Source organism: Ictidomys tridecemlineatus, chromosome 7 (assembly GCF_052094955.1).
Source record: "Ictidomys tridecemlineatus isolate mIctTri1 chromosome 7, mIctTri1.hap1, whole genome shotgun sequence".
NCBI lineage: Eukaryota > Metazoa > Chordata > Mammalia > Rodentia > Sciuridae > Ictidomys > Ictidomys tridecemlineatus.
The window spans coordinates 193,067,404-193,085,246 of record NC_135483.1 but is presented as its reverse complement, the minus strand read 5'-3'; the positions used below and the strand labels follow the sequence as shown (position 1 = coordinate 193,085,246).

The 17,843-nt window shown below is 42.2% G+C and overlaps 1 protein-coding gene across 1 annotated transcript in view; it reads right to left on the bottom strand.

Annotated features, from left to right (window-relative positions):
- Trpm8 (transient receptor potential cation channel subfamily M member 8) overlaps positions 1 to 17,843 on the bottom strand; it is a 74,410-nt gene that overhangs the window by 46,431 nt on the left and 10,136 nt on the right. The window contains exons 5-10 of the mRNA XM_005326403.5: positions 16,249 to 16,421; positions 11,548 to 11,722; positions 10,521 to 10,588; positions 8,381 to 8,578; positions 3,899 to 4,001; positions 2,404 to 2,522 (exon numbers count right to left, since the gene is read on the bottom strand). Coding sequence (XP_005326460.2) covers positions 2,404 to 2,522; positions 3,899 to 4,001; positions 8,381 to 8,578; positions 10,521 to 10,588; positions 11,548 to 11,722; positions 16,249 to 16,421 — 836 coding nt within the window. The remainder of the gene's footprint in view (positions 1 to 2,403; positions 2,523 to 3,898; positions 4,002 to 8,380; positions 8,579 to 10,520; positions 10,589 to 11,547; positions 11,723 to 16,248; positions 16,422 to 17,843) is intronic.

Below are 17,843 nucleotides of genomic sequence, written 5' to 3'. Positions count from 1 at the left end.
CTGCTAACAAGTTCCCGGGTCATGCCAGTTATGCTGCCACCAGCCTGGGGACACACCACCAGCACAGCTGGCACGTGGGAAAGGGAAAGGCTTTGCAGTCAGACATGTCTTTGTTCCAACCCAATTTTACCATTTTCCAGCTGTGTGACCAAGGCTAAGATTTCATCTCTGAACCTCAGTTTTCTCTTCTTTGAAATGGGTGGCTGTGAAGGTGAAGTGAGACAGTTGGCAAAATGGGGTCCATCGAACCCCAGGCCACCGAACAAGTACCTGCTCATGTTCCATACCCTAAGTCACTAGAACACTGGCAGTTAGGCCAGGTTTTTGGTTACCTTTCCCTGTATGGGTCAAGCTCCTTTCAGAGGTTCAAGTTCAGAGCAGGCCTTGAATAAGTCATCAGAACTTCCCCTCGTGCAATGCCCACAGAGCTCTGGTTTGTCAACCAACAAAAGGAGATCATCTTGCCGTGGATCAATGTGAGCAGCAAATCAGCTAACACAAGGAGACTGCTTTGTGCACCGTGGACGCTTAGACAAATACCAGCATTACTCCAAAGATTTTATGTTTAAACAAATATTTATACAGTGCTTAATAAGTGCCAGTGTTCTAAGTCCTTTAGAAGCATCGTCTGGTTTGATTGTAATGACAGCACAGTGAGCTAGGTAGTGCTGTTATCTCCATCTTCAGACAAGCAAAGGTGTGCTGATAAACGTTTAACACGAGCTTTTGGAAAGAACTGTAGGCCCTATTTTGTAGTGTTTGCCAATTCCCATGGTGTAAATACTCCCACCATGGCAAAGTTTCAACTACCAGTGTCAAGTCAGTAACTGCAGAATCAGTAAGTAGACCACATGTAGTATTTCCAGGAGGCAGAAGCAACACACAGAAATAACCTCCAGAGCACAATAGTGGTAAATGCAGCAAAATAATTAGTGTTGAGTTTTGATTAATTCTTACCTTTGCTTTTCACTAAATTTATTAAAATCTAAGTTCACATAACTTGATTTTTAATAACTATATATAACAACTAACACAAAATCCCTAAATATTTAGCAGCCAGCTCTTGCAAGTCAGTGCAAAGTGGCTCAACACACCATTGTACAAAGAAACTGAGACACAGTCCTTGCCCATGTCATGCAGATGAGCTGGCTCCAGAGAACATTCTCTATCACTATGCCCTTCATGTTTAACAGTCTTTATCTGAGCTGATCAAATTAAGTGTACAATTCAATATGTGACTGAGTTTATGTTTATTTGTACCATCTAAACTTACCAAAATACAACATTTCACACACAGGGATTCATTTAGGACTCAATTAATAAATCAATTTCTAGTTCCTAACTAAAGCCTGCAATGTGGTACAGGGCTTGCTACACTGTACAGAACAAATACAAGATGATGTTTGCCAAAGGAGTGAATAACTTTAAAAATTCATGAGCTATTACTCTGTTTGTACTTCCATCATTAAAACTGATCACATGGAATACAAATCCAGTCCTAGTCTTTGATTAAACAAAGGTCCGAGAGTGTTTTCTGAACCTGGCTGCTAAAGAGGAAAGATATGAGGTATATATACCTTCAAATCAATGCCTACTTGTAGAAAATTAAATAAATCACTAATGACTTCAATTAATTCAGAAGAACTTAAACTTCAAAGAAGCAGTCTTGCAAGCCTACAGTTGGTAATTATTCCTGTCAAGCTGAACCCCTAAGGCTGATTGAACTTTCGCTGTGTATAACAGGTCCCCACTAGAAAATAGGGGTCTAAAAATCTGGTCAAAAGCAAGAAAGGCAGTCTGCTGGACAAGATGGTTTTTATTGCATGTGCAAATTCTATATCCAAGATGCTCACTTGGCTCTGGGGATTCTGAGAAGCTGTAAGGCATTCATGGGGCGTTCTCAATCAACTCTTCTGCATCTCACTGCTGATAAATCTCTTATCAGAATTTGACTAAGTGGGGGGGAGGGTGAGCAAACACAGTGCTGCTGTCTTGATTTTGAGTCAAGCTACTTTCCAAAATCCTGCACCTGTATTTCCCATACTTCCTGCACCTGCATTGCCCATCCATCATAGCATTGCCCATGGTTATCATAGTATTTCTGGAAAGTACAAAATCCTGCACCTGTATTGCCCATCTACTTCCAAGAGCAGATCTGCAGTCCCACGCCAGACAGAAGGCCACCTCTACCACGGAGGCTAAAGGGCTAGAAACCTCAGGTGGCATAGGTGGGTGGATATTCTGATGCCACAGCCTTCAGCTTTACTGTCTCTTCACTGCAAACCTATAAGTCATGTTATCATCCCACACCACAGAAGAGAAAAATAACAACCCTTACAAGAACTCACTGCTGAGACCACTGTCCTCCCTGACCCTGGAGACCCCAGGTGGCCCCTCATTTACCTCCCACCGGCGGTCATTGGTAAAGATCTCATCGCTGGCCAGCTCCAGCTGGTTCCACTCCAGCAGAAGCTTCAGCTGCCCATTCCAGTTGTCCTTTTCTTGCTCATTGGTGCTGAAGGCTGTAAGAAGGCAGGAAAAGAACAGGCAGAACAAAGGCCCACAGATAAGAGGGTCAGAGACTCCACATGGCCGACCACCAGAGCCATTTGTCAAAGGCGATTCTCAGTCTGCTCTTGGAATCAGAGCCTCCCTCCATTGTCACTCACTCTCACCCACAGCCTCTGCCCTGAAGTATGCATCAAAGACCAACTCAGACCACAGCCTCTCCCCACATATTCTCTCATGTTGCGATAGCACACGGACATTTCCACATAGACTCAGATGCACCTGAGCTCTGCCTCAAGGGTCACGTCTGATATTATTAAATCTGACTCTATCAAGTAATGAACCATATCACAACAGTGCTCTTCATGCCTTTGCCACATCTAATGTTTTCTACATCTAGGCATCTATACAGACATAATTTCAATTTAGTAAATACTATGATAACCAAATTTCTGGAAAGTACTAGAATGATTCTAAATGTAGTGAAGGTCTGATCTGCACGTCCTGCGTGCCTGACCCTACTGTGTATGCATTCCTCTTATTAACCATGCAGCTCCATTCCAGATGGCCTGGGGCCTATTTACTTGAGGTAGCATCCACTCTGATGGAATTCTAAGACAGAAAAGGCCACACAGGAACTGAATCAAAAGTTATTTATGTGTTTCAAGTCTGTGCGCACCTATGTGTAACTCTAGAACAAATGTCCAGTTTTCATCACATTCTCAGAGGAATCTGAAACTCAAAAACAATATTTCAAACCACTGCTAGAAATAACTTTTTGAAGAGTATTGTGATCATATTTTGTCAGAATTTTCATGATGCAAAAATTCTTACTCCATCAAATACATACATTCAAGGAAATTCCCCTCTCCATAGCAATAGTATTCTATTTTTCCAACTATGATAATAAAAATCAAGTGCAAGATAATACAGGTTGAGTATCCCTTATCTGAACTCCTCAGAACCAAAAATGGTTTATATTTCATTTTTTTCAGATTTTGGAATATTTGCATATATTTAAAGAGATTTTCCAGGGTCCAAGAGTAAACATAAAATTTACTTAAGTTTTATATGCATGTTATACACACAGCCTTAATTTGAAGCATTCATAATAGCTTTGTATATGTATGTGAAATAGCTTCATGGTATTATGGAATTTTCCACTTGAGGTATCATATCAACACTAAAAAGTTTCAGATTTTTTAGCTTTTTTAGATTTTTTCATTTGGAATTTTGGAGTAGAGATTCTCAATAAAATTGCTTTTAAATAATAAAGTGTATAATAAGTTTATAATAATAATAAAGTTTCTTTTAAAAAGAAGTACATGTCACCAAAAGTCACAGAAAATAACACAAAGCTAAAACTGCCCATGGAGCTGTTTTCACTTACCTTTATACAGGGCATAGGAAATAGCATTGCTCACAATCTCATCCCCAGCTTCTTCCATTTTAATAACTGTTAACAGGTGAGAACTTTCAAGAATTTCTTTGAGCTGGCAACATTTAAAGAACAAAGTTGTCAATCAGCTGATTTCAGACATGAAAAACATAAACTCTATTTTGGTGAGAGATCTTTTTATTCCATATTTTTTAAATGTCCACTTAAAGGGGGTTCTGTATCTCTTTCTCTTATATCCAACATCTGAACCCATAGCTTCTGATTTCTAAATTGTAATAATGAGTCCTTGACCTCAAAGACAATAAAGACCTGGTTATATAAGAATACACATAGAAACTTCTATAAGAGAAAGAAAGAGAATGAATGTATGTGTGACCAACCCTAGCACATTAAAGATCTCAATTGTTGAATAAGTAACTAAATGAGGAAAAAGCAAAAGAAAACCATAAAAACCATCTGAATATGGCCATAAAGATGTAAGCATCAGAAAAGGTTTAAATGCAAAAAAGAACCAAGGGGACTTGGTGATTAAGTAAAGAAATAAATAGGTTTCTTTATTCTCCTTTGTGATCTTCCTATAATTTTAAAATTTTAATCATGTTTTATAATGAAAGAGCCTCCTATTTCAAAGTTTGGGAGCACTGGTGAGCTTCGTAGGAGCTCAGTGAGAAAGGACTCCATGCTTCCTGCTCGAAGAGAAAGAAAATCTGACTTCAGTTGGACTGAGTTTGAAGAGATGGTGGATTCTTCTGGCAGAATTTAGAAATGAGAACCTGGAAATGCAGATTTTCAGCTGGGTGGGAGAGAAAAGTTGGAAGATGGCATGATGTGAAATAAGGATTCTTGAATTTAGAAAATAGGAGGTGAGCTTTTAAGGCCTCTATTTCCTGGAAAAGGTGATGATAGAGGTCTTGGTTCAGAAGATACAATATCCAGATGTGATGAGAAAAATAAATGAACATAGCAGGAAGACACAAAACATAAAGAGTTTGAGAGGGGGGAAGATGAGAGCATGGAGAAGAAAGCCATCTTCACCATTTTTGCAGCCTTTGTTCAGGCTGAAAGAAAGGGCCCCAGCTAGATATGACAGGCAAAAAGAGGGATCCAGGTTCCAAGATTATAGAGAACAATTCAGAGTGGGAATAACCAAGGGGTGAGATATCTTTTCCTTTGAAATTAAAAGGAAGAAAAGAAAATTAATATGGATACAGAGCAAATTGGTGAGAGCCAGAGAACTGCAGGAACCTCCTAACTGGTATCTCCCTCCCCATACACTTTTGCCTCCTCCAATCCTGTGCCCCCAATACAGACAATTTGAACTTTCATGAACACAGTTCTGATCATATTGTCTCCCTGATTTCAGGCTTTCAATGCCATCTTTTTATACCTGAATAAAGACTAAAACCTCAAAACAATATACAGAGAGCTGGCTACTCGGGTCCCTCTGAACTCTTCGGCTTCCATTCACACTTCCATCTTTCAGCTCCTTGGGTATGTCAGACCAGCCTCTCACCCCAGGACCTTTGCCTTGCCATTCCCACCAACACAATTTCAACCATATTCTCACCTACTCTCATCCTTCACAAACTGGCTCCCATATCACTTCTTCTGCAAGCCTTTCATAAAGCCCCACATCAGGACCACCTCCCTTGGCACATGTCTTTTTTATCATGTTATTTTTCTTCAGAACACTTATTTCAATTTGAAATTATATGCTGCATTTATTGTAATTACTCAACATAAATTTTTTTCAATTTCTTCTTCCTCTATGAATACAGACTGTTCTGTTGTATACACAATTTTTTCTGTAGTGTCTATGCCAAAATATAGCACACAGTATATGCTCAATAAATACCAATTAGATAGTTTAAAATGAATGAATGAATGAACAATATCTAGATTGGCTGATGGATTAGGATACTATAGAAGATTAAGTTCTTGAGAACTTCAGGTGCAGATATGGGAGAATTAGTAGGAGAGGTATTAGGAGAAGAAAGTGTGGTCCTAGTAGAAGAAATATAGGGGATTTTTTTGGAAAGGTCAAGAAACTATGAGTTCAGGCTTTGAGATTGGTCATCCACACGATCAGTGAGGAAGATCGATCCTACCCAGGAAGATTGCTTCTGTGCTTCACAAAATGTAGACATTCATTCACTAATAATACCACTTTTGAGCCTGGTCTTTTAGAAAAGCTGTTTCCATGAAACCCTTTAGGAGTGCATAATTAAAATGCAATGATTTTCATTTTTGGTGTATGTCTTCTGATTGACATGATTATAAATGTATTTCATTAGATATGAATGTGAATTAGATATAAATCCCAGAAAGGATAATAAAAACACAGGGGCAAAATGTGCCTAACGTTTAGTTTAAGATGAATTGTCTGTGTTTTCTTGAAGTAGAAATAAGAATCCCTCAAAAGTGTTGGAGAACCCATTAGTTGGCCTCTGTTCTTCAACATGACGTTGTGCAGACCCCACATGTCAACTTGTACAAGGAATAAGAGGAAGGAATGGAGCTGGAATGGAGCTGAGCCACCTTTGATAGATAAACTAAGAGCTGCCTATTCCTTCCCCATGAATACCTTTGCACTGACCACTGAATTTCTCCCACTCAACAGAGAACATTGAAACTGGAGATCAATATGCAACATCTTGCTTTGATACAAGACCGTTGGGATCGGTCTAATTATATGTTTATAATTGACTCAACCTATTCAGTTATGAGAATGTAGGGAATCAGTCAACAAGAGGAGGGTGACCCTTCCCTTCCTCTCTGCAGACTGCCACACAGGGAGCACCATCGGAACTGGTCCCCTGGCACTCTCATCCTTCACCTACTCAGGGTGGGGAGTGACACTGGCCTTGCCCAACCAGCCCTTGGCTGCTTATCTTGTTGGGATCTGCTCCTTGCAGAGTGCTAGGGCTCTGGTCTGCATCTACCATCTGCCTTGCCTGGTGGGGAGGCCAGCAGGTCCCTGGTGCTACCATGCTGGGTGGGCCCACCTCTCCTACTCTGGGCCTCGGCGTAAGGAGGCCTGTGGTGGAGGCAACTGTACACCTTATCTTTCAACTTTGCCTTCACCACCCATAAAGCTGCAGTTTTCATCTCAATCTGATTCTTGTGTATATCTCTCAACTGAACTTGGATCAGACACAAGAAAGTCTAAGTGAAAACTTCCATATAAAACTACCCATTTTAGCTTCTTTAGTAAAGTCTGGAAAATATGATATCTCAAGTAGAAATATCATATAAACAAACATTAGAGAGGCCCAATCGGCATCTATGTCACTTTCCAGCCATGGGAGGAAGGTCCATCTGTGTTTTCTACATTCTGAGTTTTAGACAGTGAGGTCTGATCCAGACAGGACTTGTATCCTGCTCATTTCAATATCCCCTGCACCAGGGTGACCAGCTAGGATCCCTGTTGTGTGAAAGTAAAGAAGAACACAAGGGTCCCATTTCCTGGTGCCAAGAAGGCTGGGTTGACTCTTCTCATTCTTTACTAGGATTTCGTTTGCCCTGAATTGTCATAAGAATGACAAAGGCCACCATGAGCAAGAGGAAAGGGTCTCCCCTACTCCAGGATGCTGATTTGCTGCATTTGGTATTTGGAATTAAATACTGTTAAAATAAAAATCTAGTGAAAGAATCATCATTATTATGATGCATCCTAAATCTAACCTTCAAGTCTCATGATGAAATGGGCTCTGTGATGAAAATAATTCTGTGTCTGAGTCTATTATTTTCTTTATGGGAAAATTCCCAAGAGGCAGCTTATGGTCCTAAAAATATCCAAATACCTAAGGCCATCTTTTAATGGGTTGATGTGAATGCACCTGTTGACATTTATGTGGACCTTCTAATGAGCTGAGCAGTAGGAAAGTAAGTCGTTCCAAATCAACAACAATCATGAATCAAAGAAAAATGAGAAAGTATAGCCTAACATGTTCAAATAGTTTTATAAGCCCAGCCATTAATAGCCTGGTAAGTTTTCCAATAAGTTCAGCTTTCTCATATAATCCAGAAAGAAAGGTGAGAGATTCTGAGCTGAAACTCAGGCAGTTAGTGCAGAATGGCACCTAGTCAGGAGGGAGTTTCTTCAGTAGATGTAGGCTCAATTAGAGTCTGCACTTCAAAAATGTCATTACCAGGGATTTCCTCCCTCGCCATCACCACTACATACAAAACACAGAAGCACATTTGTGGCATCATGGCCTAAGAGACAGATTACAAGCTTTGCAAACTGCCCTGCATTTCAACTCTTTAGAAGGAGTGGACACTTGGAGAGTCACTTAGCTCATCCACATTTCAATTTCCAGCAGGACGCTTGGTGTGGGCCAAAGCAGAGCCTCAAAGTCTCAGAGGACAGACCAAGCACCTGCAGCAACCAGTGGAGTGGGACGTGTGAGTCCCCTTCCCACGAGCTCAGCCTCTTCTCCCTCAGCTCTCCACCTCTCCCCCTGAGCTCACCCATTTGATCCAGCTCTCAGTCTCCTCCTCGGGCAGCCGGGACACGGTGCGGGGTAAAAAGCGCACCAGCTTCTCCTTCACCATGGAAGACGTCAGGGCGTCCTCCTCCTCCACCAGGCTCGCAATCACGTCGGCGATCTGCCCCGAGCCCTCCACCACCACACAAGGGATCTTACTCTTGATGGAGGTGTTGATGGCCTGGAGAGCAGAGAGTTGAGCAGACGTCAAAGACCTGGGTCATCCAGAGCCCAGCTCGGAACTGAGGTTCTAAGGCAGGTCAGGGAACAAAACCCATCGTCCTTGCACTTATTCCCTGGGGACTTCTATTTCAAATCAGAAGCCAATGAAATACCTGTACCTGCTTTAAGAACGGTAAGGAGCCCTATGGCATCCTGTGTCAACATCAACTTCCAAAACAAAGACTCCTGTGACACCACAGGTGCTTCAAAATATCCTTACATACAAACCAGGCATTCCAAACGTTGATATAGCTTTAAGTGACAACGACTGTGATTCTGTTTATCATTACTGTGGTATCTTATCTGATAGAAGTTACTAAAACTCATATTTTGAAAACTTCAAATTTTGTGTTCTGTTCATTATATATTTCCCTTCTTGAATAATTTAGTTTGCCCTTATTATTAAAAAAATAACCACGTACCCTACTTTTATTTTCTTTACAGTAATTGCAGAGGTCAGCATAGGGGAATGAGAATTCTAATCATATGACAGCAGAATAAAGTGACCTATCTGCACCTGGGCACAGAGATACTGTGAGACCCTTTCCTCCAAGACTAGATGATTCTCATAGGGAAGATGTGTCCCCTAGAGGCGGGTGTGGAGCCCAGCTATCGGCTGAGCAAGCAGGCTGGGAGCCCTCTGCCTGCACTGGAGGAGGGTGCAGGGCATGTGCTCGCTGCAGAGCTGCAGACAGCCAGCTGTTGCTCTCTCCCCTCCCCGGGTCTCCTGTGCCCCTTCTGTGGGTTGTGAGCTAAGCAGACCTCTGTGCCTGATGCTATGGAAATACCACCCTAGACCTGCAGGTGCTCTCTGATCTTCCCCTCCATCCAAAGCCAAGAAGTCTTCATTCCAAATCTAAAATGTGAGCGAAGAATAATACATGCAGCCACCTTTCAGTAACTCTCTCTCCACCTCTTCCTCCTTTTAGTATTCCTGCTTTTTAGTATTCACTGGTGACCAGTTCACATTGGGAAAAAAGTCCATTTTAATTATTTCCTGAGAAATCTTTCCCTGAAGGACCTTTGTTCAACAATGGTCTCAAGAGCAGACCTCACAGTGGGTACTTGTTAAATACCTGTTGAATGAAGGAGTGAAAAGACCACTGTTCTAGAAAAGCATAGAGAGAGGAACTGTCTAGGATTCCTGTAACTCTGCCAGCAAGTTCCTGCAATGGTAGGGATGTTCTCTGGTCAAAGGAGGGGAGCAGGTGAACGACTAGAGCTATCTTCAATCTCACCCAAGATCAGGGTACAAATTGGAAGGAGAAGGGCCATATGCAAATCAACATGGAAATTACTTAATAAGAGGAGTTAAACAGGACTTTCACACAATGTCCTCTTTCTAGAAAAATGATCTCTTCACACACTGACTCAAATACAGTCAGCCTGATGCTCTCTTATGAAGTCCAACTGAAGCCCAGCTGCAGGCAAGAGGAGCTCAGCCATGTGCAGAGCCTACATGGGGGCTGAGAAGCTGAGATTTGCTCAGGAGCTCAGTGTTATAGATGCCCTGTCCCTTCATGGGAAGGGCCACAGGTGGTCTGGGGATATCTGACTTGGTGGCCGTAGGGGTGTGATAGCTCCTCTCCATGCAAGTCGGTTTTCCAAAACACACACTAGTTGCCATCCTTCAGTTTTCTGAGTGAGTGGCACCGTCCTCTTTGGCAGGCTGACTGTCAAGGCTGATGCTAAACACACAGCCTACTCATGTCATCCCAAGTCTCCTCTGCTGAGGAACAACCTGTGTCTGTTAAGGAGACAGCATATGGTACAAGACACTTCCCTCTTGTAGTCACAGAAGAAACTAGTCAGGAGAGACTGCATAAACCCAAAAGCCCTCAAAATACAAATTTTTAGTAAGCTTGGTAACCAATCTTCTCGAAAACTAAACGAGGACTCACTTTCAAAGTCTCTCTTCCACCTCCTTGGGCAAAACACACAATGGGGATCTTGCCACCGTAGTTGGAATCTGCAAAACATAAAAAGTAAACTTTACTTTGGACTCAGTAGACATGCTCCCTTACCTGAGGAGCAGGTGCACCCAGAGCTTCTTCCCTGTGAGCCCAGGGAAGGATGTGGGCAATAGATGCTCAGCCCGTGGACTTGACCTTGACACTACTGTTGACCACAATGGGTGAATTTAGGTGCACCAAACTAGGAATAGTATGACTTGGAGCCATTTTGCAATCTGTTACTGATATTTAAAATGCTAAAGTCTGTGCTTGTTTGCTTTTGCTGATATAATTAGAGTAGGTTCAAGTTTATCTTACAATAATGATTCTCATTTGCCCAGTGGGGTGTTCTCTCAATAGAGTTTAATGTACACGTAAATATATCCCATTGTGAAAGGAAAACAAGTGGGAACATCTCCAAGATGTCCCTGTGGTAGAGTCTGTCACTAAGTCACCAGGTAATCTGGTTCCATGGCAGGACACATCTCAACACCTTGTCCACAAGAAGAAAAGATGGATGTCACTTATGACATCAGATAAAGACTTTCCCTGAATTGTCCCCTCAAAACTGATGTTTAAGTGGTTGCATTCACAGAAAGAGCCAAGATTCAAACCATCCAACTGTTAAATAAGTGGGTCAATTTTTTATCATTTCTATGCTAACTAAAGGCATTGCTTTTAAAACTGTATTTGCCATTATGGGTTTTATTTGTTCTTAAGTGCTGTCCAGTGGAACAAAAGATGGCAGACATTCTATATTGACAAAGGAGAGTGGAGGAGACAGCACTAGTCATGCCTTCAGCATGTCAAAGGGCATAATTCACAGGGACCCAGGCAGAGCCACCCCTTGTGAGACCTCGTGGCTCCTCCTAGGCCCCAGGAGGGCTCTTTAGGTTCACTCCACAGCTGGCAGACACGATTGTTGGTGCCGCCCTATTACCATGGACATCGAGACTCACACTTCCTGAGCACTGACCTGGACTCGTGCGCTCAGAGATGTACTTCTCCAGCTGATTCCGGAGCTTGGCTTCGACTGTGGGGTGTCCGTGACATCCGTTGTCCACGAGCAGCAGGTGGGTGTGGTTGTTGTCCAGGATATACAGAGGGTCCCTCGTGAAGTCATCCATGATGTACTGAGCTGAAAAACACCCCTGGAAAGTGCAGGGGACTTGTCTCTGAGATTGTATTCACTGACCGAGACGCATGATGACATCTTATGGTCACAGTAAAGCTAATCCTTTGGCTCAACTACACTGATGCCTCCTCCCAGATCCCTAGGTTCAGAAGAGTCGTGAGTATCTGGTGGTGCAGGCTTCCTTATAAATAGAGGAAAATAAAGGCTCGAAATGGCTGGGCCAACTTACCCACTGTCACATATATGACCAGTGGCACTATAAAAATCAGATTCCCAATCCAGTTCTTGGTCCGTTGCCCTGGGCTCCTTTGTATAAATTCACTAGGGTGCATAGCATTCAAAAAATTACATACCCATGTGTGTGTGACTGTGTAAGCGTGTGCACATGCACACGTGCACATGTGTCTACGTGTCTGGATACACAAGCAGAGGCAGACACTGTTAAGCGCACATACCTGTTTGTCTGGAATCTACCATATACTGGCACCTGTGCCAGGGTCAAGGGATTAGGAAATGGATAAAAGTCTTTGCACTTGAGAAGCGCTCAGTAACAAGACCCTTAAAAAGTAACTAAATAGATACTTTGTCCCAATAGCACCAGAGGAAAAAACAGGAGAAGAATCCTTGCCAAGAGCATTCCTGACTCTCTAGTCCACCCAAGTTGTCAGGGCTGTAGTAAAAGGTGTTACGACCTTGACTCCAAGAATGGACTGTGAGTTGGAAAGCCAATGTGGAAAGCAAAGCTATTGATTCCACTAATGATGTGTATGAAATCAGAACAAAATTAGTGGGTCAGTTTTTTATCATTTCTATCCTAGCTAAAACAGAAAGAAAGTAAAATTCCAATGGCATAATCTCTTCTCTAAGTGGCCCTTGTCCAGTTAGAAACTCCAAGCAGGAAACTCCTGACAGTGACAGGTGGGACGATATTTTCAAAACGGGCACATCCATGAGTTTGAACAGGAGCCCTACAAACTTTCATGGAACAAATAATTCCCATTTCCTTTACATTCTTCCAGAATACACCCTGATTCCAAAACCATGACTGGAAAAGAATCAGAAGAAAAAGCCAAAGACCTTATACATACATTTCTCTGATGTATAAGGATACAAACAACCCCCCCCCCAAAAAAAATCACTGGCTAATTAAAGGTAGTCAGCCTCTTCAATTATGAGTTCATAACCCATAAACACAAAAGATCTTCCAAACTCAGCTCTCATTCTTGATTTAAGAAATTATAAACTAGAAATAAAAGATGATTCTTATGACTGTGTTAAGTAGGTGCATATTGAACCTTAGCCAAATCATGTTGATCAGTAAAATACTAGAATCCTTGCCCCTCGTTATGAGACCAGCATGCTGGATGCCTCTTGTGGTCCCTGATTTCATAACTACCACTACTCTGAAAATTCTAGCCAATGCAAGATGATAAGCAAAAGACATAGGGTAAGATTAAATGAAAGAGTTGTTTTAATTTTTAAGTTACTTACAATAATGTGGTGGTAAACATAGAACAGTCAGAGAATCTGCTGAAAAATTATTAGAAGTAGGAAGAGTCCAGTACGTCTCTTGATTCAAAACTACAATGAGCAAATCAATACTTTCATATGTACCTGCAAAAATTACTTCAAAACTTACACTAAATAACCATAAAAATATAAAATCCCTAGAAATAACATAGAACCTGTCAAAGAAATCTGCAGAAGTATTTTCCAAGACTCAGACTTGCAAAAGCTTAAAGACATATATTACTGGAATAAGAAGGGGTATCATAATAATTTCAACTTTCCAGTATCAATTTAAGGTTTAACATGATCACACTCAGCGAGTGCATTATTATTCTTGTTTTGTCCTATGACTGTATCTGACAAAGTTCTTCCCACACTTATGTGGAAAAAAGCATGGTAATGAATAGGAAAGAAAAATTTGCAGAAAAAGAATAATCAGGAGATGCCTGTGCATCTTTTTTAATGCACACACACACAGTGCCACAATGATTTTTAAAGTGCAGCACTGCCTCAGGAAAAGCAGATGCTGGGGATGAGGGGGCGAGTACTGAAAGAGATCCTGTTTGTGAGGCATGGTGTTGTTTAGGTCAGCTAGACGTCAGGTGGTGGGTTCCAAGATGGAGCCTTGAGTAGAAACCAGAGGATGAGTGGCCACCAAGCTATTACAAACAGGTGGTCCAAGGACACCAAAGACCAATCACTGCAACCCAGGGGAAGAGGAAAGAAACCAGGAAACCAGCCCCCGGATCGTCGACGTGCTGTGAATCCACATGACATCACCAAAGAGTGTCATTAACAGAGCTAGCACCTCACGGCTCTAAGAGCAACACATTTATCATAGAAATGAAATAAAGGAAGAAAAGAGGGAAATTATAATTATGCTTAATTCCATGACCCAGCGATAGACACATCAATAGCTTAGTATGTTCAGTTCTTTCTAGATATAACACATATTTATAACAGGTATTATTCTAGGTAACTAATGTATATTTTTTGTATGTATAAATATATTTCATAATTTCATACTAAAAAATTATACTTCCTATACTATCAGAATACCTTTGGAAATAATATATTTTAATAAGTTCCATGATTTTTCCCTCATATTTGCAAAGTACCCACCTAAAGATTTCCCCATCTAATAATAAATGTTATCAGATAATAAAAATATAATAATAGAAATTGAGAAATAAGAATTGCTTGATATTTAGGTTTATGCCAACCCTTGCCTTATAAGAAATGTTTCAGTGAACATCTTTGCCCAAGTATTATATTCTCTAGTGATACATTCACAAGTCTGATTGCTCGACCTATTATATGAAGAGTTTATGCTCTAGATACAGATAGCACAGATTTGCTCTTTATCTAAAATTTTATGAAGATCCCATGCTTCTGTATGTAATGGAAGGCTCTAAACATTTTCTAAATCAGCAATGGCTAGACTATCATCATCATTCATTGGCTTAAACCACCCAACTCAGCGTGATATCGGGGGTAAATTTTCCTTGCCCTTTACCTATCACTCAGGGATAATTCCTGTACTTGTATTTTCTCATTTTTTCTTAAATCAACTTTGGAAAACTATAGTTTTATAGAAAAAAAATATCAATTTTCATGATATTTTTCAGATTTATTGATATACAACTAGATATGGCATTCTCAGGATTTTTCTCAATATTAAATATTATGTCTAATTTCTCAGCTCCATTTATTCCTTAAATTATATTCTGGAAGGTAAATTATTGACCCAGTATTTATTTTCCAGATGGCTGGTTGTTTGTCTATTCATTTCTGAGTAATGGACATTTCCATTAAATCCTTACACATCATCTCATGTTTTACTTGTAGACTGAGAAGAACCCCGACATGGCCTCCAGGGAGAAGGGCCCCCTACACGGCCTCCAGGGAAACCCTGAAGTCTTTTCATTCTAGTTCAAGGGTAAAACACAAACTTCAAGGATGTTCTGAGATGTTGCAAATTAACATCGGTACAGTATCCACCATGGGATAATTACTCACTCTAAGGTGGCTCCTTGTGCATGGCAAGCGATGCTGATAGAAGATGGCACTCAGTCCCACCCAGACTGCTGCCACCTTCAAACCCTGATCCAGGGCCCCCTCATCCCTGAGGGTGCCATTTACTGTGAGGCCATTTTGCCATTGCTTATTGAGCATCTAGTAATAATAGAAACCACCATTCACTGAGACATTTAGATAAAGTTACCCTGTGAGCATGCAGGCTGTGATTTGAACAAGTCACAGAGGGACCTGGCTCAAGACTGTGTCCTGGGAAAGGAGCGACACCCAGACTCCTCTCCACCCTCCTCCACTCTACCACGCTGCCTCTTGGGACGCTTGGCGCTCCACTCTTCTTGGCGCACCACAGTGATCCTGAAACTCCCTCCTATTTACTGTGTGAACTTACAGAGCCCTAGGTGGAAGAAGGTGGAGACTAAATGAAGGCTTCTAAACATTCTAAACAGCTTCTGGGCAGGGACCACCCATTGCTTGAGGTCCTCAACTCACCAGAAATACTGTCTGCAAAATTCCACACTTGGTAAAGACCCCATGCGGCCACCTTGTATTTTGACCCTGAAAGGTGCCTTGATTCCTCCCGGATACATTCCCAGGAAACATTAGCCAGGTGGGTCTCACAGCCTTCTCACTGCCAAACTAAGTAGAGAGCACAGTAATTGGCCTGCATGCCTGTGGGTGTAGCCGAGCAATGAAGGTATGACACCGGCATTTGTAGTATTTTGGGGTGGATTCAGGTCCTGGTTATGAAGAATGAAGGAGCCAACCCTCACCTGAGGTTGCTGGGAATGAACTGGAACCAATAAAGCTCATCCACCGTCAGGCGGTTCTGGGGAGTTCCTGAAGCATGCCATGCTTGTGTGCAATCCAGAGACCCACAGGCCATCCCTGTAAGGCAGCCCTCCGAAGGCTGCTCTGGGCACCCCAGAGCCCTGGTATCCAGGCCATAACCCCATGTCTTTAGCTCTCTCCCACATCACCTCCCCATCCCACCCGTACCTCCGTATCGCAGTTGCGAATGAGAGTGTCCCGGTTGGAGACCATGCCCCACGCTGCTATGCCAATGGCCACAATGTTCTCTTCCGAATTCCTGCTGATGGTGTTGTCTCTCACCACCTCACCGATATACTTCATCAGGCCGTAATGGGTGCCGCCCGTGAGAATCCAAGCACCTGTCAACGAGGGGAAAGCAACTGTTCTGCTGGTACCAGGGGAGGTCTCCAGGCTGTGCTCCCACACCCTGGCGAGCACCAGGATGCAGCCCTGGCAGCCAGGCCATGGGATGGGTGAGGGACATTCCCCAGGCTCCTGAGAAGCATTCCTCAGGAAACAGATTCAGGTCCCACTCTAAATCTGTGTCATCAACCTCTCTGGGGCGTAGGGTCAGCAAGTCTGCATCTGCAATCAGTGTCCAGAGGAATCTTTACCAGCAGTAAAAGCCTGGCCTGAGCCTTCCAGTGAGCTAGGTGGTTCTGCCAAGGACAGCAGTTTTACTCTGCTCGCAGAACCTGCAGGTCAGATTGGAGTGGGATCTTCCAGGAATGGCCCTGGTGTCTGCAATTTTGCTTTGCTTTATAATTATGTAATAATTATAATTTTGCACATGGGTCAGGTCCATATTTGATAATCACAATGGCAAGGGATTTGCAAAAGGATGCATGTGTGTGTGTTCAAAACTGAAGTACCTAAAATACCTACAAAATATTATTTAGCATAATGGAAATGACACTGGTCTAATCTGCGGCTCAAACAGGAATCCACTGAGAGTAGTGACCGGCCTCTGGGGGTTAGCCCTAGCAATGGAAGCCCCAGGAGTTGCAAGGCAGCCTCTCCTCTGGCTGTTAGAAGGTATTTTGTTTACCATTTGCCTCCAGGATCTAATCAGCAAAGAGGGACAAGCTCAGTCCCTTCCCCTTCCGAGTCCTTTCGGTATTTTAAGATAACTTTGCTGTGGCCCTTACAAGTCTTCTACCCACTTCCTTCAGCTAATTCTCATAGGGCTGACGTTCCCCCTAAATGACCAACATGGAGGACCAGGAGACTATTGGCCACCTCACTAACCTAAAGAGAAACGGGCCCTCATCCTTGACAAGGATTTTTTCTGTTTTCTTCTGCTACATTCTCAGCACCTAAAATGATTCTGGCACAGAGTTGGCACTTAATAAATGTTTGTTGAATGAATGAATGTTGTGTGTATGCGTGTGTATTTTCAGGATTTAGTAGGAAGGAAGCTAAACTGCTTAATTCCTTAACAAAGTGACTAACACAGTGACCATCAAATTGGTGAAGAAATTGAGAAGAATAAATGGGGGGATCACAATTTCTTTTCTACATTACAGAAAAATTCACATCTAAATAAGACTCCTTAGTTCTGTCGGCCAAATTATCTTCATAAAAGAAAATGCAAAATGTTGAACTCAGAGAAACTGAGCCTGCTTATAAGAAAACACTGTCCAAGCCTGAACTGAAGGTCAATCCCCTGAGCTGTTGGCACTTACTCTGCAAAATGCAATGGAGGTCAGAGAAGGGCTGAGGACCTGTGCAAGACGAAGGAAAACTGAAAAGACATTGGTTGAAAGTTCCATGGATCTGGA